This window comes from Panthera tigris, chromosome C2 (genome assembly GCF_018350195.1).
Source record: "Panthera tigris isolate Pti1 chromosome C2, P.tigris_Pti1_mat1.1, whole genome shotgun sequence".
NCBI classification, from domain to species: domain Eukaryota; kingdom Metazoa; phylum Chordata; class Mammalia; order Carnivora; family Felidae; genus Panthera; species Panthera tigris.
Window position 1 is genome coordinate 121609675 of NC_056668.1, and position 26283 is coordinate 121635957.

The 26283-nt window shown below is 43.1% G+C and overlaps 1 protein-coding gene and 1 long non-coding RNA gene across 2 annotated transcripts in view; one reads left to right on the forward strand and one right to left on the reverse strand.

Annotated features, from left to right (window-relative positions):
* LOC122241986 overlaps window positions 1-20931 on the forward strand; it is a 127783-nt gene extending 106852 nt beyond the window's left edge. Inside the window, exons 2-3 of the long non-coding RNA XR_006222115.1 lie at window positions 14043-14108; window positions 20724-20931. This is a non-coding gene — a long non-coding RNA (uncharacterized LOC122241986). The remainder of the gene's footprint in view (window positions 1-14042; window positions 14109-20723) is intronic.
* TRIM42 (tripartite motif containing 42) lies at window positions 126-26223 on the reverse strand. The gene is made up of 5 exons (XM_007086358.2): window positions 25719-26223; window positions 21202-21899; window positions 12396-13219; window positions 9201-9425; window positions 126-382 (listed from the first exon to the last, which is right to left on the reverse strand). Exons 1-5 carry the CDS (start codon window positions 26057-26059, stop codon window positions 296-298), a joined length of 2175 nt encoding a protein of 724 aa, XP_007086420.2. The 5' UTR covers window positions 26060-26223; the 3' UTR covers window positions 126-295.
* Window positions 26224-26283: the final 60 nt, after the last annotated feature.

Genomic DNA, 26283 nt, shown 5'->3' on the forward strand with positions numbered 1-26283 from the left:
TGGCTGCCATGTACACAACACCACAGAATTCTGAGCCAAGGGTTAGGCTCAGAGCTACTGGAGGCATAGAGACTTGTGGACTGTTTTGCATCTTAGTTTCAAAGTAATCAGCAAATAGCAAGCCATGACATCAGGCATTTCCTTTTATTAGCTCTTAGAAGACTCAGAGGTCCCGGGAACATCGCCTACAGTGATAGCCTCACTGAAGCATGTGTTGAGAAAAATACGTATGTATGTGTGTATATATGTCTATCTGTGGTACATTGCTGAGGTTGCTTCCTGCTCTGCGAGGAGCTCAGAAGCGCTTCTGGAGGGCAGTCTGGATGTTCTTCAGCAGGCCCCACTTAGCTCGGTTCTTCCCATGCCCATCTGGGGTTACCACCTGCAATCAGAAGCAGAGAACCATGGCACCAGTCACAAGGGAAACAGCAGCTTCCAGGAGCTTGGCCACTGCTGTGCACCAGACCCTACACACATCATCTCATTAACTCTTCACGAAGCAGGTGCCACTGACCCCACTGTATGAGTGAGAGGAAACTGAGGCTCAGAAGGACTGGGTAACTTCTCACTTTTCTAAAGTCACATACCTAATATGTGGTGAGACTGGGATTTCACAGACCAGGTTCCATTTCCTTAAAAGGCACCTCATTTAACTGCATGCTGTGACCCCAGGTGGGCTTCACCATAGAATAGCCCTCCAGGTGACCCCCAGCCCCTGGAAATTGCTTCTGTCGTAGCTCTTATCATTTGTAAATTCCATCAAATGTGTTTGGTTCTTAACAGACTGAGCATTCTGACTGGGGTGTGGGGGAAGTGACTATCTTTCATCTCTGTAATCCCAACATTGGCTATGGTAAAGAGAAGCTTCTTAGAGAAGTGGATGAAAGGTGAATAGAACCACAAATGTATATCTGCCAGTTGCCTCCCTCTGATGGTTCACACTGTCTGTGATCGCAGTGAGTGGTCAGAACTACCTGGAAAGGGGAGACTGCACTGAGCAAGTTTCTTACAAGTCTAACCGACTCAGCTTTACACGTGGATCTCCCTGCTTTTCTTTGAAGGTGCTAGGTTTCTCCATGCCTCTGGTCTGGCAGCATTCCCATTCCTTCCCTGTACACATTGACTGAAGAGGCGGTTAGGGAGTGAGGCTGAGATCCAGGAATGAGAGCCCACTGGATCAGTAGGCTCTGTCTAGATGAATCAGGACTCACAGGGCAGATGGGGTGGAGGTGTGGTTTGGGTGGCAAAGAGCGATGTTTGTACAATGTCCCTATATACAAAGCTAGTAAGTCTTTATGTTACCCATTGCTGGATAAAAATTGAGATAACACAAAGAGACAGCCCTGGTAAGGGTAATAAAAATAGTGTTAAAGAAACACACTGAGCAATGGGGGTGGGTGATAATGAAGGAATAACAGTGTTGTGGCAGAGTTGGGAATTGACTCATACAACATAGGGGAGTTGAATTTTGTCATAGTCAGGGTCTCCAGAGACAAAGATCATGTGTGATGTGTGGATGGAGCAGTAAGGATTGGGGCGTGTCTATGAACAAGGGGATCATATGAAAAAGGACAAAAGAAACAGAGAACAGTCTATGAGATACTGAAGTAATTGAAATAATTGACATCCCCTTCCTTACCCAAAATGCTCAGATGGTTTTCCAAATGAATTCTAAGAAACTTTTAAGAAAAGTTTGTTCTAGAAAGCAGGAAAAGAGCAGAAGCTTCCTACCTCATTTTATTAAGCTAATAAGATATTGATTCTGGAGCCAGATAAAAACAATATAGGCAAGACATTATAGGGCTAGTTCACTTATGATCATAGATACAATAATCCAAAATAAAATATGAGCTAACTAAAACCAAGTATATTAAATAATCACAGCATGATCACATGGGGTTAATTCCATGAATGCAAGTCAAGATTAACATCAGAAAATCAATGTAATTCATTTCATTAATGCCTAAAGGAGAAGAATCATATGATTGTCTCAAATAAATAAAAAAAAATTGCATAAGGTTGTACAAGCTCTCAGCAATTCAGAAGTGGAAGGAAATTTCCTTAACTCAATGAGAATTATACACCACAAAAACTAAATTAAAAATCCTCATAACTCAATGGAGAAACATTAAGATTAGGAATAAGACAAGGATATCAAGTATTTCAGCCCCTATTTTCTGTAGGACTCATGGCCCTGGCCAAAGGTATAGGGAAAGAAAAGAAATAGAGGTTCAAGGATTGTAAGAAAGAGATATAACTATCATTATTCATAAATGATAGGACTATAGCCTGGAAAAGCAAGCAAAATCAACAGATAGACTCTCAGAATAATAAGAGAGTTTATCAGGATTTCTAGAATCAAGATTAACCTCCAAACACCAATGGCTTTTATTCCAAACCAGCAATACATTAGAAAATATAATCAAATATAAGATAACATTCATAATATCTACAAAGTCTGTCAACTATCTGGTTAACCAGGAACATATAGTACCTCTATGAGAAGAATTTAAAAGCCCTAGTAAAGCACATTGAAGATGATTTAATAAATGTCAGACCTATTACAAAAATATCAAATGTCTCCAAATTAACTTAGAGACTCAATGCTAATCCTAATCAAATTCTATCTGGATTTTTTTTTTTTTAGGAATTCAATTTACTCGCTCCAAAATTTATATGAAGGAACAAATTCCTATGATTAGATAAATAAACCTTAAAATAGAAAGAAGGGTAATGGGTAGACTTACCTTAGCAGTTCATCAAGACAAAGCAGAAAGCTAAGGTTAAACAATAAAACCAGTGTGGTATTGACATAAAAACAGACACATAGACCAACAGGAGACTATAGAGAGCTCAGAGACAACTTTTGAATATATGGCACTTTAATATAAGATCGCAGTGGCACATTTACCATATACTAATGGAAAAGACATTGCTTGGTAGATGCTATTGGAAAAACTGCCTCACTAGACGGTCAAAAATGTGCATCATTACCTGGCACTACACACAAAGGTGGACTCTGGATGGATTAAGGTCCTAAGTTTGACAGGTAAAATGAAAGTTAATAAAAGAATAATAAAAGAATATGAGGAAGATTATCTTTGTGAACTAAGCCTATGGAAGGACTTTCTTAAATAAAACTCCAAAAGGTCAAACCAGAAGAAAAAAACAATTGATGACTTCAGTCATATCAAAATGGAAGTTTTCTGTTGTTTCATGAAATACACTATGAACAAAGTTAATAGGCAAATGTCAGAACAGAGAAGATATTAGCAATGTCTAAAAGCATTATCTGGAATATTTAAGAACATACTGCAAATCACCTAGAAAAAGAACAAATGCAATAGAAAAATGGGTGAAAGATATTTAGCAGGCTATTTACAGAAGAGGAAATCCTGAAAACTAACAAGCATGTGAAATGAAATTTCAAACAGTAAGGAGATTATCGCACTTTGTACGCATTGGATTAACAAAATAGTAGAAAGCTGGACCATGCCACATACAGGTGGGGCTTAGGCTCTAGGGTCCCTCATTCATTCCTTATGGACATGTTCATGCACACATTTAAATCAAGTATGCACATACTCTGTAATCCAGCAATTTCACTCATGGTATATTCTAATAAGGGCTGAATTATGTCCTCCCAAAATTCATATGTTGAAGTCCTACACCAAGTACTTCAGAATGTGCCTGTATAGTTGACCATTGAACAATGCAGGGCTTAGGGGCACTGACCCCCGTGCAGTCAAAGATCCATGTATAACTTTTGACTCCCCCAGAACTTAACTATTATTAGCCTACTGCTGACCAGAAGCCATACTGATGACTTGGTCAATTGGTCCATTAACATGGTCAATTAACATATTTTATGTATGTATTATACACTGTATTTTTACTATAAAGTAAGATAGGGAAAATAAAATGTTATTAAGAAAATCATAAGGAAGAGAAAATATAGTACTGTACTATAAAAAGTCAGTGTATAAGTAAACCCACACAGTTCAAACCTATGTTGTTCAAGGGTCAACTGTATTTGGAGAGAGGCCCTTTAAAGAAGTGATTAAGTTAAAATGGGGTCATTAGGGAGGGCCCTAATCCAATCTGACTGGTGTCCTTATAAAAGGAGGAAATGTGGACACACAGAGACCTGCCAAAGGTGCACTGGCATAGAGAAAAGGCCATGTGAGGGACTCAGGGAAAAGGCAAGTGTCTCCAGCCAAGGAGAGAGACCTCAGAAGAAACCAGACCTGCCAACATCATGATTTTGGACTTCTGGTTTCCAGAACTGTGAGAAAATAAATTTCTGTTATGTAAGCCAGCCAACCTGTAGCATTTTAGTATGGCAGTCCTAGCAAACAAATACAATGTTCCAGAGAAATTCTCATACCCCTATCCTGCCCACAAAGTGCCACGAATGAGGCTGTTCACTGCATCATTACTGGAGATCATCTGGATGTCTGTCTTGGCTAAGTGAACAGGTAAAATATGGTGCCCAAATGCACATTGTGAAAGATGAGGCCGCATTAGGAGTAAGGGACTAAATGTGTATAACTACATTGCTACAGCATAAAAAACACAGTGTTCTGGGAGAAAAGGTGAGAAACAAAGTAGGGTTAAGTAGCACAACACTATTTGTGCAAATTACCAGCACATTCAAAACAATACATACCATGTAAGAACTCATAAAAGCAATAAGATATACATGAAACATATTAGAATGGATGTCTGGGAAGGAATGGCTGCATAGACAAGAAAAGGGCCTTGCATAGGCCATTGTTGAAAATGGACCATGAACTGAAGTGTATGATTAATTCAACCCTCTGTGTATGAAGTTAAAAGTAATAGGTCCAGCTTGATCTAAATTATCCTCACTCCAGGGTTCATGTCTTTCTGCAGAGCAAGTAGAGAGCAGGTGATAGGATTCTCTATTTGCATGAAGGATCAAGCAGCAATTTGGAAAAGAATAAATCCTAAGGAGATAGGGAGTGTAAACCATTTTTCTCTCATTTCAGGGCAGGGGGTGGCTGTGAGTATGTGGGTGGGTGGGTGAGGTAGGTTTGGGGCAGTTATTCTGAGTGTATGATAGTGTGGGATAGTGTTGGTCTCTCAGATTGCCCTGCAACCCCACCTCCTGAAGATGCATATCTCAGCCTGGACAGGAGGTCTGAAGTAGAGACAGAGGTAAAACCAGTAGGGGGATTTCATGAAACCCAGGTAAGATGCCCAGGAAGGCCAGGCAGCCTGGCTCTGTGCCTAGAGTTCCAGCCTGGGCAGGAAGGGGTCAGCACTGCAGAGACTGAGAGTAGTTGGCAGGGCTGTTTCCTGAGCACATGGGAGACACCAGAGGTGACCCCCAATACAGACTGGGGAGGAATTTGCGGGGATGAGTGGGGGCAGGAATGGGTGCATTTCCTGAAGAGGTAATCAGGAAAAGCCCAGAAAAGTAGCAGTTTGTGACTATTGTTAGGCCTGAATTTTTACCTCCAAATGTGATGTAGCTGGGGATATCTGGTTTATAGACTGCGGTAGGCAGAATTTTGGCCCCCAAAGATATCCACGTTGTGATCTTGGGAACATGTGGATGTGTTATGTGTCACAGTAAAGGGGAATTAAAGTTCCTAGTCAGCTGGCTTTAAGACAGAGATTATGCTGAATCATCAGGTTGGTCCAATGTTATCACAAGAGTCCTTCAAAGAAAGAGGGAGCAAGAAGAGAGCCAGAGAGATGAAGGTGTAAGAAGGACTCAACCTGATGTTGCTACCTTGGAAAATGCAGGAAGGGGCCATGAGCCCAGGAATGTGGGCTGCTGCTAGCAGCTGGAAAAGGCAAGAAAATAAACTTTTCCGAGTCTTCAGAAGGAACACAGCCCTGCTCACACCTTGATTTTACTGGGTGACACCCATTTTGAAGTTCTGATCTCTAGAATTGTAAGATAATAAGTAAGTTTGTATTGCTTAAGCTGCTGATTTGTTATGGTGGCAATGGGAAACCAATGCACAGATAGAAAGTTAGGTTTGTCATGGGAAGACTTCCTGGAAGTTAGCAGAGATTTCAAAGTAAGGAGGCAAAGTAAGGAGGCTCTTTTCAGAAATGTGGATGGTGGTCAGGAGGTACCCTGCAGATTAAAGGAAGAACAGGAAGAGAAACTGAGGATATATGACTTGCCTAAAAACACATTTCTTCATTCCTTCAAAACTATCAGGCTCTTGGATGTAAGAGGCTCTTGGCTGAAGGTTGTGGGCCGAGAGGAGTGAGGAAGGCCAGCAAGGCACCTGTCCACTTTGGGCTTACAGCCTAGTGGAGTTGGGCCTTGGGCCATGGCACACCAGGTCAAGTCCAATGCTCAGTCTTGCCTCTCAGAAAAAAAGTCCTGCTCTCACAGCTGTTGGCTTTGACAATATTCTCCCAGAATGAGGTGCCAGGTCCCCAGGGTGGGGCCCACTGGCCCAGATTTAGCTGAATCTGACTGTGGTGCAGGAGAACAAAGAGCTCCAGCCTTGGATGAGAACTGAGTTCCCACTCAACTCTTTTCTTCAGTTACATGAGAGCACTTTCCCTCTTGAGCCTAAGTTTCCTCATCTGTAAAATAGAGGCAATAATTCCCCACCTCCAGTGGTTGGCATGATCAGTGGTAACGAATACACAGTATCTGACAGGGAGTCGGCCTTCAATAAATGGGACCTTTAAAATGCATTCACGTTAATTTTCATGCTTTGTATATTATACTTCAAATAAAATCCCTTAAAAAAATCAGCAAGTCACAGACTATGAAAATCAAATATGAAAGGTGTTATTTCGCTTCCTTTTCAAAAGTATGTATGATGGAAATATTGTATTTTGGATAAGAAATGATTCTGCTACCTCATTACAGCATTTTAAATGAAACCTTTCAGGAATACCTGCATAGGACCGATGCCAAAGGAAAAGTATTTCGATTTTATGGGAAAGAACTGAAGTCATTACTTTTATGAAGCTTTATAAATGTCATTCAAACACACCATCTTATTTTCATTTGCTATTGAAGCCTTTACTTATGCAAATCATGACAAATGTTAAGGAAACCAGTGTTTCCCCTAGAATGCTAATATAATCACAAAGAGGGAGGAAGAATTACTTCTGAAGGAAAAATCTATATTGCAGCTCTGCAAGTCAGATAAAAATGAAGCTTCCAGAAAACCTCATTAATTAGTGCTCTGCTCATTTAGAAATTGTGTTAAAAAGCAAAGAAACTGGAATGAGTTTCCTTCCCATATAGGGAGTACAAATTAATCGCATAAACACAATTTTAGGGGGAATGTTACTTCTTGACTGATTGCATAAAACACTTAGCTTTTGGGCATCTTATGGTACTTTGTAATTATTAATTTTATTCATCCATTTATTTCTTCACTCTTTAATTTAGACATTCATTCATATATTCATTTGTTTGATCACATTTTCAGTCATGTATTCATTCAATAACCATTAAGAACCTGTGATATGCACATTGCTGTGGTAAGCATTGTGGGAGAAAGAGAGATGAATTAGATGTGAAGTTTGTTCTCAGGGAGTTCAGAGCTTAAGAGGGAAGACAAAACATCTACTTAAGACAGGCCGACACACTTCAGTCTCTCCACTCCCTGTCCTTGTGCCTAGCATGTAAAAACGACAGGAGATACATTTAAAAATATTAGTAACAGCACTGAGTGCCTTTCATGGGCAAGACATTTCTGAGGAATTTCTAAAAAATGAGAAGGCAGATGGAATTAGATGAAGGAAAAATCCATAGTCGAAAGGACATGCTGCAAAATATGGTAGCAGCTGTGGGTGTTCCATGCTTGGGAAAGAAGGGTGGCAACAAGAATTGGGCACTTGACAGGGTAGCTGGCTGGGGTAGAGTGAGAGGAGCAGGCAGGCCGACTTTCTCCTTCTGCCTCCTGCCCAGGTGAGTATCTGGCCTTCATGAGAGTGGGAAGGGGTTCATGTGGGTGCTGGCTCCAGAAGCAGTCCAGATGGACTAGAGAGCCTCTGCCTTCAGCTGATTTGCTACTGGTACAATGACCTACAGCATAATCCTGCCCCCACCCTACCTTGTGCTTCCCTCATCGCTAGAAGTAGCAACCAATCAGATTCTCTTCTGCAAACATTTGACCTGAGACAAAGGGAGGGTTGCTAGTTAGACTGTGTTGGTCACACAGAAGTTGGGCCAGGACAATCCAAAGCCACAAGCAAGCTGAATTTAGGGGAGGAAATACTACAAACTAGCTGAAAGTGGTGCAGATTCAGACAGAAGCAGACGTGGAAGTGTGGGCAGAGGGAGGACAGAGAGACAGAGACAGCGACAGAGAGATGGACAGAGGAAGGGAGAGAAACTGATGGCTTTCTAGTTCCCTTGAGGATTAGATGTTTGTCCTGGCTGGAAGTGGTCTCATGAGACTCCTCTTTCTCTGTACCATACATTTCCCTTTTCAAAAGCTGAAATGAATGAACTTACTGTCTTTCCTCTAAAGAATTCCTGATTAAGCCATAATCTACTGGTATCCCAAAGAACATCATTATGGTTCTACAGTACGATAGCTCTTGGTATTTTTCTTCCTTTTCTCCTTTGAGTATCAATAAAATTATACTCATGAACGTATATCCCCCAGAGATATAAAGAAGAGTCAGCTTCGAATCACAAAGAAAGATAGGAATAATCATGTCCCTTTTTCTGGGGGATACCATTCTGACATGCTCAGTGGTTACTCCTTGACTTTCAGATAAACAACAAATAAAATATTGCATGGGACATACTTACATTAAGAATTATTTGTTGTATGTGCCCTGTATTTATGTCTGTTAAATCTGGCACCCTACGCTTGCTTTGAATCACCACTGGGATTAACAATGAACTCTTTTTGTCCTTCTCATACCACAATTATTTGTTTAATAGACCCTGAGCTCCTTGAAGGTAAGGATTATGCCTTATTTTCCTCAGAATGTCTACATCCTAACAGAATGCCTGGCCCAAATGTTTTTTGAATCAAACTGAACTAACAATTCTTAGGCCTCATTTGCCAAGTTGGTTGAGGCCAGCAGCCCTCTCTTTGACTCTGAGTTAACAAGTTTTCTGGGATTAGAGGGGGCAGTCACACTGTGGGTTCTGTGATCTTGTGATCATCCTGACAGAGCTGCATCCAGAACTTACAAAGAAAGTCTGAGAAAAAAAATGTGCACAGTACCTTGCAGATGTCACTCCATTGTCCAGGACCATTATTGTTGATGGCTCTGACTTTAAAAAGATACTCAGTGTTGGGGGTCAGGTTGTGCAGCTCCAGATTCTGCTGCATTATATCCCGAATTTGCCCACAGAGTTCTGTCCGTACATTGTTAGGAGGGGTAGTAACGAGTTCATAAAATTCCATCTCAAAAGAGTCCACATCTTCTGTTGGGCATGTCCAATAAACCTATGAAGCAATGAACATATGGGTGTGGTACTAATATACACCATTCAGCTTTCTTTCCCGTAAAGATTTGTGCCATTAACTATCAGTGGGGCAGATTTAAGCTGACCCCATATCCTCTAGCTGCTGAGGACTTCAATGTGGACTATGTGCAGCAGTCTTGAAAGGCTACCTGATAAGACTTGACATGATGCTCATAATGCATTTCAAGAACAGAAGAATGCTCCTCTGGGTTCTGTTACCATCAGCCAACATGGCAGTGACCATTGTTCTCTTGACACCATTAACCAAGGTAGCTGCCATTTATTGAATACCTTCTATGCATCAGATTCTGTGTCAGACATTGCCTAACTCACCTAGTCTTCACAACTCCCTGGAAGGGAGATTTTATTATCCCATTTTACAGTTGAGGCTCAGAAAGGTTACATTTAGCAAATTCCAATAGAACCACAGACTACTAGACAATGAAAAGTGTATCTGTTCCAAGCCTGTATTTTACACATAAGGAAGTAGAGTACCAGAGAGGTGCAATGGCTTACCCAAGGCATGAAGAATATATATTCACACTCAAAACATAATATATCAGCTTTCGGAAAGAGATATATTAACAAATATCAATTAGCAGATTGTGTCTGGCACATAAATATTTTATAATGATTATATTTCTAAACAGATATTGTATTCTTTAAGCTTTAACAAATTTAAATGTTATTATGTTTATAAAGTTAATTTAAAATTACTCCTAAGTGCATAAAGTTTTGTGAATTTATAATTAATTTGTAGTTATTTTTATATATTTATACTTTTAAAACTTTTTATAAATTTGTATAACTTGTCAGTAAAAATTAACTTATATTTTTCTGAGTATCAAAACAAACATACTCATTATAAAAGACTTGGAAAATGCAGAAAAAATACAAGGGACAAAAATAAACATCACTTATAATCCCAAAATTCAGTTCAAAATTCATTTCCTTCCAATTTTAGAACATTCACAAATACAGAAATGCATACAATTTGGATTATATTGCTTTGATTCCTGCTTCCTTTCATTTTTTATATTTTATACATTTCCCTATATTATTAAAAACTTAGTAAAGCACCATTTTAATAGCTGTCCCATAAGTGATTTAATCTTTCAGTAGTCAAACATTTAGGTTGTTTCTAATTTTACACTCCAATAAATAATGATGCAATGAGGACTTTGGGGGCATGAATCTTCACCTGAATTTTTAATCATTTCTCTGGGAAAGTTTTCTAGAAATAAAATTGAGTTTTTAGGAAAAAATCCTTAGGATTTTTAAGATACATATTTGACAAGTTATAAGACTAACTTTGAGAATGTTTTCTATGCCAAAAGCCTAAAGTGGGTTATTAGTCAACCATAATTTGAGAGAGAAGTCAGCACAGATTTCATCTTCAGCATCACTAAACACTAGGATTCCTGTATGATTTCCATTCCATGATCCTAGTAGGGATCACTGATATCTTCACATCAAATACCACTATTTGGCAGTAGATTTAGGTGTCCTCTCTTGACAGGCAATGACTTGACTTTCCTAGGCCCCTTTCTTGGGCTCTTGCAGGGACCACTAACCAGTGGCATGGGGTGACTGTTTTCCAAGCCCAATTATGGGGCAGACATCACCAGAGCGAGAAACTGCCAATCTCCCAGGTCTAAGTTGCATGGAGAGACCTAATGCCATCACTGAGCTAATGTCACATACACTGGAGGCTTTGCTGATCTGGTATCATTTGGAAATGAAGGTTCGGTTACTCAGTTGTAGGTGTCTCTTACATGAAGGGTAGAGATACTTTGCTGTGTCTGATAGCCCATGGGAAGGTATATTCTACTTTTCAGAGTAAGGTCATTCTTGCTGTTGATTATAGACTCTAAAACATAGATTATGATGTCTCAGGAGAACAGCAAAGTAAAGCTTGGTCAGTGTCTGGCTTTCATTTTCTTGTTTTTAGACCCTTGATACTAAAGTGTGGTGTGCAGACTGGCAGCAATGGCAGCACCTGGAAGGTTGTTAGAAACAGAATTTCAGGGCCCCCTGAGACCCACTAAAACAGAATCTGCATTTTAACAAGACCTCCAGGTTCACATTAATGTTTGAGAACCAATGGTTTAGACTTCAAGGATGCTAAAAGTCTTTGGGAATGTTTTCAGATTATGAGCGCAAAAGATGGGCCCTGCCACATGAAAGCCGGCCATGGGCTGGCCTGGGAGATGTCCCTGTAGGGAACCCCAAGAGAGGCAAGTTATGCTCTAACAGGATCTCTAATTGCAAGTTAATCTTTTTCCTTCCTTGAACTTTAATAACACATTCTATAAACAGTTTGATTTAGGTTCAGCTGGATTTGAATGGAATGTTAAGGGAAAGGTTATTTGTCCGTGTTAGGTCAAGAGGGTCAAGGAGGAGTCATGTCTCCTGAAGTCAGATGATGGCAGTTGTAGAGGTCTGTGAGAGATCAACACTCCCTCCCTCTAAAACTGAATCTTATGAGATTAGAATTGGAATTCCATTGGGGATTATCCTTCTATTCTTTCCAAATCATAGAGAGTATGAATACTTTCTTTAGAAAAGGTAGCAATTTAGAGGAATCACTGCTGATAGATAATGGAGCCTATATTTCTAATTGGATTTTCTGTGTTTTGTCTACAATTACAGGCTTTGCCCCTGGGAAACATTACACCCTCCAAGCAGTCTCTTCAAATTACTTTGGTTCCCAACTTGGGTTGCATTTGAAATGGGGTTGGGGCCTTCAGATAGATTTTTGACTATGAGTTAAATACATTATTTGGTTTAAGCCAGTATTGTGCTACTTAAGATTTTAGGAATTTAGGAGCAGATTTGAGTGACTGAACCCCAGAGGTCAAAGAGGTAAGTGCAACCTTTGCTGACTACCCACCTCCATTCCATACCGCCCATCCTCCTGCCTTCCTCATGGGCCCAGAGCCTTCCTTACCTTGGCAGCTCTAGGATACACCAGAGTCTGGTAGATGACAATTGGGCCTGGGGTCTTCACAGAATCATCATTGAATGAGTACCAGTTGTGGAAGCTGCTGCTGTTCTGCACAGGCTGGTTTTCTGCCCCTGTGCTCCAGTAGGTACAGAGGCCATCTGTGGGTTTGGCAGGTGTGGCTGACTGGGCTCGCCCATAGGCTTCCAGACCCATTTTGGCCTTCTCACCACTGGTGGTGTTGAAGGACAGCAAGGAGGAACTTCGCTGGTATATCTGCTGGTTGCCAAAGCTGTGAGTGCTGAAAGTGACCTTCCTGGAGATCATCATTTCTGAGTGCATGGGATAAGGGGAGGGCAGGGACTCCCCTGAAGAGCGTACCTTCTTGGGCCCTGTGGGGAAGAGCTCGTGGATGGCACTGGAGAGCTCAGCAAAGTCCAAGGGCATGCAGTGCAAGGAGTGTAGCCGGAGTTGTGGGTCAGGCCTATAGGTGCTCTGGATGCCATCCTCGATCTGGTCCACCAGAATCTTGGCCGACTGCAGGAATGCCACCTGGCCTGTCTCCTTCAGTGCTTCCTTGGAATAGGCAATCAGACCATCCATTTCGTTCACTTTCATGGTTGTGACATACACGTATTTTTCAATCTCCTTCTGCCTGGACACCTCTAGATTCTCTATCTGCTCCATGATGTACTTCTCCTTCTCCTGTAGAATGTTGCGCAGCTTGAGAAATCCATTTCGAATCTCTTTTCGCTTCATCTCCTTGTCCGCCTTAAAGCTATTTTTTAAAATGTTGAACTCCATTAGGTCATTATCAATCTCATAGCGGACTGCAAAACAACCAGGTTAGTTACTTTGGTTAAAATTTTCATCTCCCCAGATGTCAAAGCTGACTGCAGGGAATTCCCTCAGATTCCATGAAAGTGGGTGGAGAGGGAGGGAGGGCACTTGTAGTTGAACTGCAATAGGCCTGAACAGGTTTATGAGATGCATCTGGCCTCCCTCAGGATCCCTCCCCCCCCCCCACCGCCGCCTCCTTGTCTAATACTTCCCTCAGGAGTCCCAGCCTTTCTTTCCTTGGCATAGTTATAGCTATAGTAATCCCTGCGGCCCTGGGTTGGAATTGAAAGTTCAAGGCCACCCTTGATATGAGTTTCAGACATCACTTGTGAGCATGTTGGACTTGAGAAGAGGTGATGTCTCAAAGTGACTGGTTTTCCCTGTGGGAAAGCTAAGCTTCTGCAGGGGCAAGAGAAAGAACTAAATTTCTGATGACTTCTTCTAAATGCTGCCTTGCCTCATTCACCAAAACCCAGACCTAGACAACAGTAGGAAATCAGCTGGGCTTCCTCTCTTGCCTTTTCCTCATTTCTTTCTAAAAAAGAGTCTGCTATTGCACTTCAAAGAGACCCCAGTTTGTTCTGGATCCTCTTACATGGTTTTTGGATTTTAAGTTCACTCAGTCATTCAACAAACATTTACTGGATACCTATGTCACATGCCTTCCAAGGTACTAGGGATACAGATATGAATATGAGAGGGCACCAATGCTCAAGACACTCATAAATCCAAGGACACTATAGTATAGAGGATGCTATGATTGAGAGTAGGTGGTACATCTCTCTGAAATGAGTACCTTTGTTGGCTTTACAGTGATTTAGGCATCAGGCTGTGACAGTGATGTGAAGACATGTCAACCTTCTGTGGCCTAGTCTAAAGGTAAGGTCCTCCCTTGATAGGCCAACTTTGTAGTGAATTGATGGGCTATAATCCTCATCAGAATTTACTCAGGAGTAGGCGTGCCCAAGATTTTTTTGTACTTTGTTCTTAACATATTCCCAGGTGCACAGTCAGCAGGACCTTTGTGGGTTGTGGCCATTTTAACAATGATGTGCATTTGAGTAAGAGAAACCCAGGAGTCCTGTCAGACCATGAGAACAGGGAGCATGGCTCTTTTAGTTATCACTATGACTAGGGTGTGTAGAAGGGCTTGAAAGGTATTTATTGAGTGAAAGCCATTCTGTCCTGTTTTCTGACATCATTGGGGTAAGTGTTACTCTTCAGCCTATTTTGTGAAACCGCTATTTCCTCTGCCCACCTCCTCCCTCAGGCTGGCACAGAAGGGATGAGGAAGCAATGCAGACAGGGGCTGAACAGGAAACTATCAGGGTGATTGCAGAGGAGCTGAGAAATGCTTCCCGCCCTCCCCAATGCAAGCCCTACTGTGGCTTATGGCAGCTGAAATTCCACTTTGTTCATTAATTTCTTTGACTATTCAATAGTTATTCACTGCTAAAGAATCTTGCATAGGAAATTCCTTGCTTCATTAGAGATTAATTAAGTTTATGTAAAGTCCTGAGAGGTAGCATAAAAATTCCTTAGGTGAGGGGGAAAGAGGCAGCACCACGAGAAAAGAAAGAGGAGGCCAGAAGCACCCCTCCTCCCATCTTACAAATATGGCAGCTTTGCAAGAGCTGGTCCTAGAGCAAAGTTAAGTCTAGATCTCTCTCAGGGAGTACACTAAAAGTAGCTATTATTTATTAAATATTATGGGCCAGATCTATATAATTCACATATTATGGATCCTATCTCTCTATTATAATATATTACATGTATCTTCCTATGAGGAAGATATTGTTCCTATTGATAGATAAGGAAACTAAGGCTCAGGGAGATTAAGTTACTGTCCAGTGTCACACAGCAAGTATATGGGAGAAACCAAGGCCTGTCTCTAATTCTATTTATCTGAGTCCAAAGCCTATGTTCTTAATTGTTCCAGTCGTGGTTCTCAGTCCTCTGTGAGCACCAGAATCTTCTGGGAGAACTTTAAAGAAAACTCTCCTCTTGGCCTCACTTGCTGAGATTCTGAATTGGCCTGAGTTGGGGCTCAGGAATCCAGGTGAGGCAGTTAGCAGCTGCCGGGAATCTTCTGGGGATCTTGTTAAAAGTGCAGATTCCCACAAAATCGGTATGGGTGAGGCCTGAGGTTCTGCATGCCTACCGGGCTCCTGGATGGTGTCATTGCTGCTGGCCCTAGTTAGTAAAGCTCTCCAGGGGGTTCCAGTGTGCACCTGGGTGTTGACACCACAGCTTCAATCGACCCAAACTAGATCTTTCCTCCAGGACCCAGAGTTTCTCAGTGTATTGTCAGATCACCTGATTTTGAATTACTTGAAGATTTATTTAAAATGTAGGTTTATGGCACTTTCCCCCAAAATAAGTTGAGTCCTTAAAAGCAAGTTTGAACTCTGGTTAAAAAAATTTGAGGGGTGCACAGCAAAGGAAACAACCAACAAAACTAAAAGGCAACCAACGGAATGGGAAAAGATATTTGCAAATGACATATCGGACAAAGGGCTAGTATCCATCTATACTAGTAAATTATAGTAAAATCTATAAAGAGCTCACCAAACTCCACACCCGAAAAACAAATAATGCAGTGAAGAAATGGGAAGAAAACACGAATAGACACTTCTCTAAAGAAGACATCCGGATGGCCAACAGGCACATGAAAAGATGCCCAACGTCGCTCCTCATCAGGGAAATACAAATCAAAACCACACTCAGATATCACCTCACGCCAGTCAGAGTGGCCAAAATGAACAAATCAGGAGACTATAGATGCTGGAGAGGATGTGGAGAAACGGGAACCCTCTTGCACTGTTGGTGGGAATGCAAATTGGTGCAGCTGCTCTGGAAAACAGTGTGGAGGTTCCTCAGAAAATTAAAAATAGACCTACCCTATGACCCAGCAATAGCACTGCTAGGAATTTCCCCAAGGGATACAGGAGTACTGATGCATAGGGGCACTTGTACCCCAATGTTTATAGCAGCACTCTCAACAATAGCCAAATTATGGAAAGAGCCTAAATGTCCATCAGCTGATGAGTGGATAAAGAAATTGTGGTTTAGGGGCGCCTGGGTGGCGCAGTCGGTTAAGCGTCCGACTTCAGCCAGGTCACGATCTCGCGGTCCGTGAGTTCGAGCCCCGCGTCAGGCTCTGGGCTGATGGCTCGGAGCCTGGAGCCTGTTTCCGATTCTGTGTCTCCCTCTCTCTCTGCCCCTCCCCCGTTCATGCTCTGTCTCTCTCTGTCCCAAAAATAAATTAAAAAAAAAAAAAAAAAAAGAAATTGTGGTTTATATACACAATGGAGTACTACATGGCAATGTGAAAGAATGAAATATGGCCCTTTGTAGCAACGTGGTTGGAACTGGAAAGTGTGATGCTAAGCGAAATAAGCCATACAGAGAAAGACAGATACCATATGTTTTCACTCTTATGTGGATCCTGAGAAACTTAACAGAAACCCATGGGGGAGGAGAAGGAAAAAAAAAGAGGTTAGAGTGGGAGAGAGCCAAAGCATAAGAGACTGTTAAGAACAGAACAAACTGAGGGTTGATGGGGGGTGGGAGGGAGGGGAGGGTGGGTGATGGGTATTGAGGAGGGCACCTTTTGGGATGAGCACTGGGTGTTGTATGGAAACCAATTTGACAATAAATTTCATATATTGAAAAAAAAATTCTAGTTAGTTAATATATAGCGTAGTAATGGTTTCAGGAGTATAATTTAGTGTTTCATCACTTACATATAATACCCAGTGCTCATCACAACAGGTTCCCTCCTTAATATCCATCACACTTCACTTAATACCCAGCTCACTTCATAATAAAGCTGAAAACATTTTCAATACAAAAAAAAAAAAAAGAATTACCATATTGTGGACATTGAGGACGTTTACGATATTTTGCTATTATGAATTATACAGTAGTGAACAGATGCTGATATACGTCAGATGCTGATGTTTTTGTATGTAGTTACCAAACCAGACTACAGAATACATAATGGTATGATTGAAGTTAATTTTCAAGTGGCCAAAATGATCACACTAATCTCATTGACAACAAATAGAGAAACATGCTTACTCTTCAGAGGCCCAAGGAAAAAGCAGTTCATAAAGCAGTTGGGCAAATAACCATAAAATAATTTTTAATAAATAAGTATGTTAAATATAAATAAAACATTTAACATTAACCTGATTATTTCGTCTACCCAATGTCATAAAATACTATTTAGATTCTTTTAGAATGACATAAATTGGCATCATGATTATGCAAACATATAATTATATACCTATGCATCTAGCACCAGGGAAAGTAAACCATCTAGAATAAAGACCAATACGTATGTGTGGGAATACATACATTCTTATGAAAATTTGCCAACTCGCCAAAGTCTAAAACAGCATTCATTTGCCATTTTTAAAAAGAGATGATAAGATAATATCAGTGCTAACTGTTGCAATCCACTGTTTATTTATGACTCCTGTGGGTACAGAGGAGTTGTGAGGAAATTTAGAAAATTTGTGTGTATATGAAATTTGTGTGTATGAAATTATGCCATTAACTAATGTTATATGAATTTTGTGGGAACTCCTCCAGTGTTTAAGAAGGTGCATATCTCCCCAAAATGGACTTTCTCCTTTCTAAGGATGAGTGTTAAAATTCATACCTTGCTTCTTGATTTAAAAAAAAATTAAATATCTTGAATTTTTTGGAGAAAAGGTAAAATGTTGAGTAAAGCTTTAATTTCAACATCCTAAAAAAAAAAAAATTGAGGGGTGGAGGCACCTTTCAGTCAGTTCAGAGTCTGACTTCAGCTCAGGTCATGATCTCATGGTGTGTGAGTTCGAGTCCCGCATTGGACTCTGTGCTGACAGCTCAGAGCCTGCTTTGGAATCTGTGCATCCCTCTTTCTCTGCCCTCCCTCCCGCCCCCCACCCCCCGCTCGTGCTCTGTTTCTCTCCCTCTCTATCTCAAAAATAAATAAACATTTAAAAAAATTTTTTAAATTAAAAAAATTTGAGGGGTGGGGGAGGAGGTTCCCTCAGAAAGGATGGACAGGGTAAATTCTCTACCTACATATAAATGGATATTCCATACGAGGGAAACAAAAGCAAAAATGAACTATTGGGACTTCATCAAAATAAAAAGGTTCTGCACAGCAAAGGAAATAATCAGCAAAACTAAAGGCAACTGACAGAATTTGCAAATGACTTATCAGATAATGGGTTAGTATCCAAAATCTATAAAGAACTTACCAACTCAACACCCAAAAAACAAATAATCCAGCGAAGAAATGGGCAAAAGACATGAACAGACACTTCTCCAAAGAAGACATCCAGATGGCCAAGACACATGAGAAAATGCTTCACTTCACTCATCATCAGGGAAATACAAATCAAAACCACAATGAGATACCACCTCACACCTGTCAGAATGGCTAACATTAACAACTAGGCAAGAATAGATGTTGGCAAAGATGCGGATAAAGAGGATCTCTTTTGCGCTGCTGGTGGCAATGAAAGCTGGTGCTGCCACTCTGGAAAACAGTATGGAGGTTCTTCAAAAAATAAAAAATAGAACTACCTAAGGACCCAGCAATTTCAATACTAGGTATTTATCCAAGGGATACAGGTATGCTGTTTCGAAGGGGCACATGCACCCCCATGTTTATAGCAGCACTATCCACAACAGCCAAAGTATGGAGAGAGCCCACATGTCCACTGATGGATGAATGGATAAAGAAGATGTGGTATATATATATACACAATGGAGTGTTACTCAGCAATCAAAAAGAATGAAATCTTGCCATTTGCAACTACGTGGATGGAACTAGAGGGTATTATGCTAAGCGAAATTAGTCAGAGAAAGACAAACATATAACTTCACTCATATGAGGACTTTAAGACACAGAACAGATGAACATAAGGGAAAGGAAGCAAAAATAATATAAAAACAGGGAGGGGGACAAAACAGAAGAGACTCTTAAATATGGAGAACAAACAGAGGGTTACTGGAGGTGTTGGGGGGGGATGGGCTAAATGGGTAAGGGCATTAAGGAATCTACTCCTGAAATCATTGTTGCACTATATGCTAACTAATTTGGATGTAAATTTAAAAAAAAATTAAAATTAAAAAATAAATAAATGGATATGCCATGAAGGTGATTCCTGTCTCCTTCCAATTGCTGGGCTCTTTGGAATTTGAACTGATGTCCCCTCATATTGAATTGTATTTCATTGTCTGGCTTCTAGGTGCTCTGGACTCTGAGAAAACTATTCTAGGTTTCTCCTGTGTTAAAGGCCCAGGCCTCTTATGGTTGCATGGGGGGCACAGCAGACTATAGGCAGCAACCCCTTCCCATGCTGAGGCCCCAGAGAATCCAGCCAAGCCCAGGCAGTGAGTCCACCTTAAGAAAACCCTCTGGGAACCAGTGGGACTACCCATTTGCTTGGTAATGTGGCTCCTATAGAGTTTCTTTAATATAGAGACTTCCCTGATGGTGGTTCCAAAACAGAGTAAATATCAATCGACAAACAATGTTTCCTAGTATAAGCAATTGAGAAATGAAGGTATTCCTGAAACATCCATACTGGTGAGAGGTCCTAGGTGACAGAGTTAGCAAAGTCCATCTCTGACCCATCTCTACATCCAATAGGACCTTTATGTGCAGCTCAGAGAAAAACTCTCCCACTCATATGTTCAGGCATATTTACACATGGACACAAAGGGAAAGGGCTGGGGTGATCTGGGGCACTTTGGTCACTTGATGCAGGCTAGTCCTTAAGGAAATGAGATAGACCACAGATTGTGGGGGTGGTAGTGGTGGTGGTGGTTTCTGTTGTGTTCCAGTCCTCCAGTCTTCAGATTCTGGTCGCTGTTTAGCACAGAGAAGGTTGTCAAAGGAATGTTATGGATTTAACATGGATGTTGGAGTCAGATAGATTGGGTCTGCCATTTACACGTTGCCTTGTGCCAATGAACTCGTGGAATCCCCATTGTCTTATTCATGGAGGGAATTTCAGTTCCTGTACTGCAGGAGGAGTGAGGAGACCAGGATACTTCTTCTAAAGGGCCTGGGCAAAGTAGGCCTCTATTCAAGGAAGCTATTCCCAGGGGCTAAGAGCCCTAAAAGGATGCCGGAGATCCTCATGTCTAATCAAGTGGATCCACACCCAGAAATTATGAGGCTCTTTACTGAACCCTGCAAGATATTGTTGTACTGGGTTCCAGCATGGAAACTAGGCTCAGTTTCCCTTAACCAAAATGTACTATTTTATAGGTAACCAATATAAAATAACCTTGAGCAGGCATGCAGAGGAAAAACCAGCTGTTGATCAGAATGTTATTGGCTATTTCTGAGTTTTTCTGTTATTATGTGTTTGTTACCAGTTTGTTTACTTTGGTGTTTGCAAGTTTTGGGGAAAATGCTGTTGGGGAAAATTTTAGATTGAAATAATTCTCAACATCGATTTAATTTTTTCCCTCTGCAAGTTGGGAAAACACCGAAGATACTCAACTTTTGTGACAAAACCCTTCAGAAAGGCTCACAGAACTTCAGGATACTGGAAGATCAAACTCATCATTTTCCAAAGGAGGAAATGAGGCCCAAGGTCATGAAGATTATAACCAAGATTATAGAATCTTTCTGCACTGATTATGTGCCAGATACTTTTTTTGCCTGCTTCACATAGAATAACCCATTTAATCCTCACAATCACCCAGCGGAGTTACTACCGCTATGCCCATTTTATAGATGAGAAAGCCAAGGCCCAGGGAGGTTAGGAGGCTGGTGATGGTTGCTGGGTGTGCACACCAGCCCAGTGCCTGGCAGCCTGGCTCAGTGTTTCCCAGTGCTTGGACTGGCCCACCAGGTGGGGGAGGCTCTCACCAAGTGGACTGCCTGGAGCCATTCTCCCCATCAGTACCTGAACTAGGGGTGACTGTGCAGGGGAGGGGAGGGGACCAGGACCTGCTTTGAACTTGGCGATGGCGCTGAAGAGGGCGGCCGCCCTCTCGGAGCAGGCGTCGATGAGGTTGACGGTGTCGTGGCCGTTGTGGAATGCCGTCTTGCAGAAGGTGCAGAGCAGCTGGTTGTCCTGGCTGCAGTACTCGACGATGCGGCTGGACGGGTGGTGGATGCAGATCTTCTCGTCCTGGTCCTCGGAGCTGGTGTCCACGAAGACGTGGTCCTGCATGGCCACGTCCGAGTGGAAGGCCTTGAGGCAGTCGTTGCAGAGGTTGAGGCGGCACGTGATGCAGCGCTTGTAGGCGATGCGCCGACTGCGGCACACCTGGCAAAGGGTGGGCCCGGTGGAGCGGTCGAAGCGCCACTTGAGGTAGCCGTGCTGCTGCATGTAGCGCTTGGTGAGGCGCCCGCGCAGGTAGTTCTCGGGCAGCTGCATCTTGTGGCTGTAGGGCATGCAGTGCGAGTGGCTGCACACGGGGCAGACGAGGATGAAGAAGTTCTCGGTGACCTCGGCGTGCTTCTGCAGCTGCCGCAGGCACTTCTCGCACAGGCTGTGGTTGCAGGGCAGCATGAACGAGTGCAGGTGCAGCCGGTTACACAGGGGGCACGAGAGATGGTGCACCAGGTTGCTGTTGGCGGGCATCGTCTTCACCTCATCGACCTGGGTGTCGCTGCTGCCGATGCGCAGCGCGGTCTTGGAGCTGGAAGGAGAAGCGGACACGGGGAGTACTTCAGGAGGCCGGCCGGCTCCAGAGCTCACCCCGTTTCTGGCCTCTGGAAGAACTGGAGGTCACTGCCAGGCAGGCCAGTGTAATGGTGGGGAGCACAGGCTCTGTGCCAGGGCACTGGGGTTCTAAGCCTGCCTCCAACATCCTTTAGCTGGGTGACCTCAGGGCAGTTAATTGACCTCTCTCTGCCTTTTGCGTCGTTATAAAATTAGTAGTCACATTATAGTTTCTTGAGGGGACTAAAACTACATTTAATACCTACAAAGCTTGACTGAGAGCAGTCCCAGGAACACAGTAAGTGCTGAACGACTGCACATTGTGAATTTTGAAGAAGAGAAAGCAGGACAGACTGGTCTGGTACCATCAGTGGGGCCTCAGTGCTCTGTTGCCCATCAGCAAAGTCACAGAACACCCAACACCCTACAAAGCCATTCTGGGACTGTGATGGAGCAAAGCAGAAATAAGACCACTTCCTCCTGTTTGAATGCAGGCAAAACAAGAACATCGTCCAAACCACAAAACGACCAGATCTCGCCTATCCTGGTTCATGGGAGCGACTGCTGCTTTTTCACCGATTGCAGCATTTGGTGCCCTGTGACCTTCCCATCTTGTAAACCAGATTTTTATTAAGATACCTGATAGGAGATTTACCCCCATTTCCTGACCTGAAATGAGCCTAAATTTCATAATAACTTGCAGATGCCTTCTTACTGAGACACCTTACTCTTAACCATGGTGTATGTTCTCACTTGGTGCAGTGACTCAGTAAATCCAATCTTGTCCACCTACAAGCATGTTCTTGCTTGGCAGGCATTGGCATCATCAGTATTACGGTATATAGGGTAGAACACAGAAGAGGGTGGGTAAAGTGTCCTCAGGACACCAGGAGGTCAGTCCCTAGAACCAAGCCTAGAACCAGCAGACCGACAGGTAAGAGTTAAGGGTCTAGGCTCTAGGGACAGATTGTTCATGATGGAATGTACCCATTTAGAGCTGCACCTTTGAGACGAATTTCTTAATCCCTCCCATCCTCACTTTTCTCATCTGTAATCCAATGGTCAAAGCTAACGATACTATTTCCTTCATGAGAATTTTACAAAGTCTACATGAGGTAATCCATGATAAAGTGACTAACTGCTGATACATAGTAAGGACTCAATAAATGTGGCCTCGGCAATTAGTCCCCTCTGGTACTGGCCAGCTAATGTCCACAGTAGAGGAAAAGAGTGGTCACGTCCATGAGAAGTATATGGTTCTATTATTTGTGTGTGTGTGTGTGTGTGTGTGTGTGTGTGTGTGTGTGTGTGTGTTGATTCTTTATTTGTCTGAGGTGGATTTCATGTATTTAATTGTAGGAACCATGGATGAGGTAAAAGCATACTTGTAAAATTCAAGTGCATATTTTGAGAAGCTACAATCAGGGCAAAAGCAGTTTATGAAAATAAATGAATTAGCTGTGGGGATGGAGGTAAACAGATACACAATTTGTGACTGATCCTGTCTCTTATCTTCTGTTCATGTTAGTGATATTTGGGTGTTGATCTTGACATTGTGGCTGTATTTTCTTCTGCTTCTGATTTCTTGAGGTTCCTATATGCTCCTATCTCCTTCCCCATGGACCTATGTCTCAGAGCCCAGACAGTCAAAGGTGTTGCCAAAGCATACTGAATGGGAATGGCCCTGTGGTGGCAGAGAATGCCTTTTGTGGCACTCAGGCTCCTGGAAAGTTCATCCCTTAAGGATTTGGATGCTGGGTCCTAGGCCTGCTGGCCTCGATTTTCTCAGCCCATTCCCTCTCTGCTTTCTCAGTCTCCTGCCTGGGCCCTAAAGGGGTCACTGGAGGGACAGTGAGTTGTGTACGTGGTAGCTGGATGAACCTCTTTAGTTCAATAAGGTAGGACTCTGAGAATCATGGTGTAATATAAAAAGGGAGATGGCATGGTGTAATATAAAGCGGGAGGGAAGGTGATATTGGCAGAAGAAACAGCAGGGCTGAGAGGCAGCCCAGGGAGTTTGGGTGGAGGTCAAAAAGGAAGTGGGAAAGAAATGAGAAAGTCAGAAAGAGATACTTGAGACCAGAGTGGGCTGGATGAGCAAGGTGTTGAGCAGGAAGTGGTGATGAGGAGCAGGGGGAGGCAGGGATTCAGAAACCAGGAGAGAGGCCAGATGGAAGACAAGCCTCAGTGTACCCACTGCCCACCTCCTGACACTTGCAATAGCATCTCTGACTATCCTCTGAAAGCCTCAGGCTTGGACCCGGGCATTCAGTGGCTGTGGCTCCATGCCCAAACAGCCACCAGACCCAGCAGCCTTGCCTTCTTGCTGAGATATCTGGCCTCTCCTCCTCTGCACACACCCTCTCTTCAATTCAGGCCTGTTCCCCTAGCACCTGGGTTCTCACTGTGTCACCGGGAAGGTCTCCTGGCTTCCCTCTGATCCCTCCAGGCCATCTGCATTTTAGTATCACTTGGGGGTGGCTTTTACAATTCTGATGTCCAGGTGATCCCCCAGACCAATGAAATCAGAATGTCTGGCAGTGAGGACCTTTGTAAAGACCCCCAGGTGATTCCTGTAAAGCAAAGTTTGGGAGTTACTGACCTAAGGCATCTTCCCACAACACCAATGTCATCCCTCCTCCGTTGAACTGTGGCCAGTGACTCTCCATGGCTGATATGCAGGAAATGGGGCGTTGAGTCAGGAGAGAGGAACGTGGATGCTACTTTCTGCACCTGAGAACCTCTGGACTTGCATCCAGAACCCCTGGATCCTCTACTCATGCAAACACCACAAGAGCTCCCTGAATGGAGAGTAGTATTTGTTAAGCATCTCCTAAGTGCTGAACTGCAAGTTGGATCATATCCTTCTCCTGAATTCACTGAAACTTTACTCACAGAATTGTTTTTCCAGCCTGGAAGGCTTCAAACCTGCGTCTCATTTTTCTGCCTCTCCAAAAGCTCTCCTCTTATGGTTCTGAGCTGTGATCTTTCCTTCTCTAAGAAGTCTGCCCTTGCTACTCCAAACTCCCCTCACATGTGACATAAAAGGACTGCCTTGGACAGAGCAAGAAGAGAATATGCAATTGCTTGTCACAGAGCATTCATGCCCCACGTGAGTAACTGAGACCCTGAGATGCATGACTTCCAGATGGGAAGAATGAGAAGGCTGGCAGGAGTTGGTCTGGGGTACTTATAAAGGACATAGGGGTCAAAAGTGGCCTGTGGAAGTTACTACTTTTCCAATAAGTGTTGAAGGTATCAAAAGTTCAGAGGAGGAAGAGACAGGGCAGCTTATATTTTTAAATCCCGTAACACATTACAAGGTGCATACGTTAATCCCCAAACCCACCGAATCACAACAGATCCTATACTCTCCATTTTGCAGTGCAACATTTTTAAGTTAAGACACAGATTCCGGGTTCAAAATCTGGCTGCGTCTTACTAGTTGTGTGATCCTGGGCAACTTCACCTTCCAAAGGCTCTGTTTCCTCGTTGGTGTGGTGGGCGTGCTGTGAGGGTTGCTGGGGGTCACACATGCAGTGCCTGGCAAGTGGCTTACACGCTGAGTATTAGCCACTACTATTTAGTGCAGGTGAGAGAGCCCAGTGCCTATTCGCACAGCTGGTGGGGCGTGGATGTGGGACTCAGGGCTAGATGTGGTCACTGGCTGTTCAGGACAGGCTTAATTGCTACAAAGTTCTTAGCCTCCTTTTTTCAGAGGGAGAAAGGGACTTGGGGCGGGGGTACATATGGAGCCCACAGCTGGCAAGGAACCCATCGGGCGCCTGGCACTTACGAGGTGCGGATGCTCCTGAGGCGGCCCTTGTGGAACGTGATGGTGGCATTGCGGCAGCAGCGGCTCTCGTAGTAGTAGCACTGGAGGTTGCTGCTGGTCGTGCAGCAGCACTTGCAGTTGGGGTCATTGGCCCAGGAGCAGCAGCACCAGTGGCAGTTGGGGTTCTCAGAGCAGGTGCAGTGGCAGCACTGGCAATTGCGCTCATCTTTGTAAGGGCAGGGGAAGCAGGTGCAGTTCCGCTCTGAGGTGAAGAGGAACTTGCAGCACAGACAGGAGCATAGTTGAGGACAACATCTCTGCCATGTACAACATGGAGAGCAAACACACGTGGCCGTCTCCATGGCGCCTACATGATGGCTACCGGCTGCCCAGAGCTCTTGACGCCTTCTCTACCAGAATCCTGTGGGCTCCCAGGCAGGAGTCCCTCCTCCCTCTGATGAGGTCCTCAGCTTGGAGGTTGCAAGAGGTTGGCTGTCGTGAGACCTTTACAGGCGGCGTCCCTACTAGGAAGCTCCTGGGTTGGCATTTACCTATATCAGCCTGAGGCCATTTGCTTATGTCACAA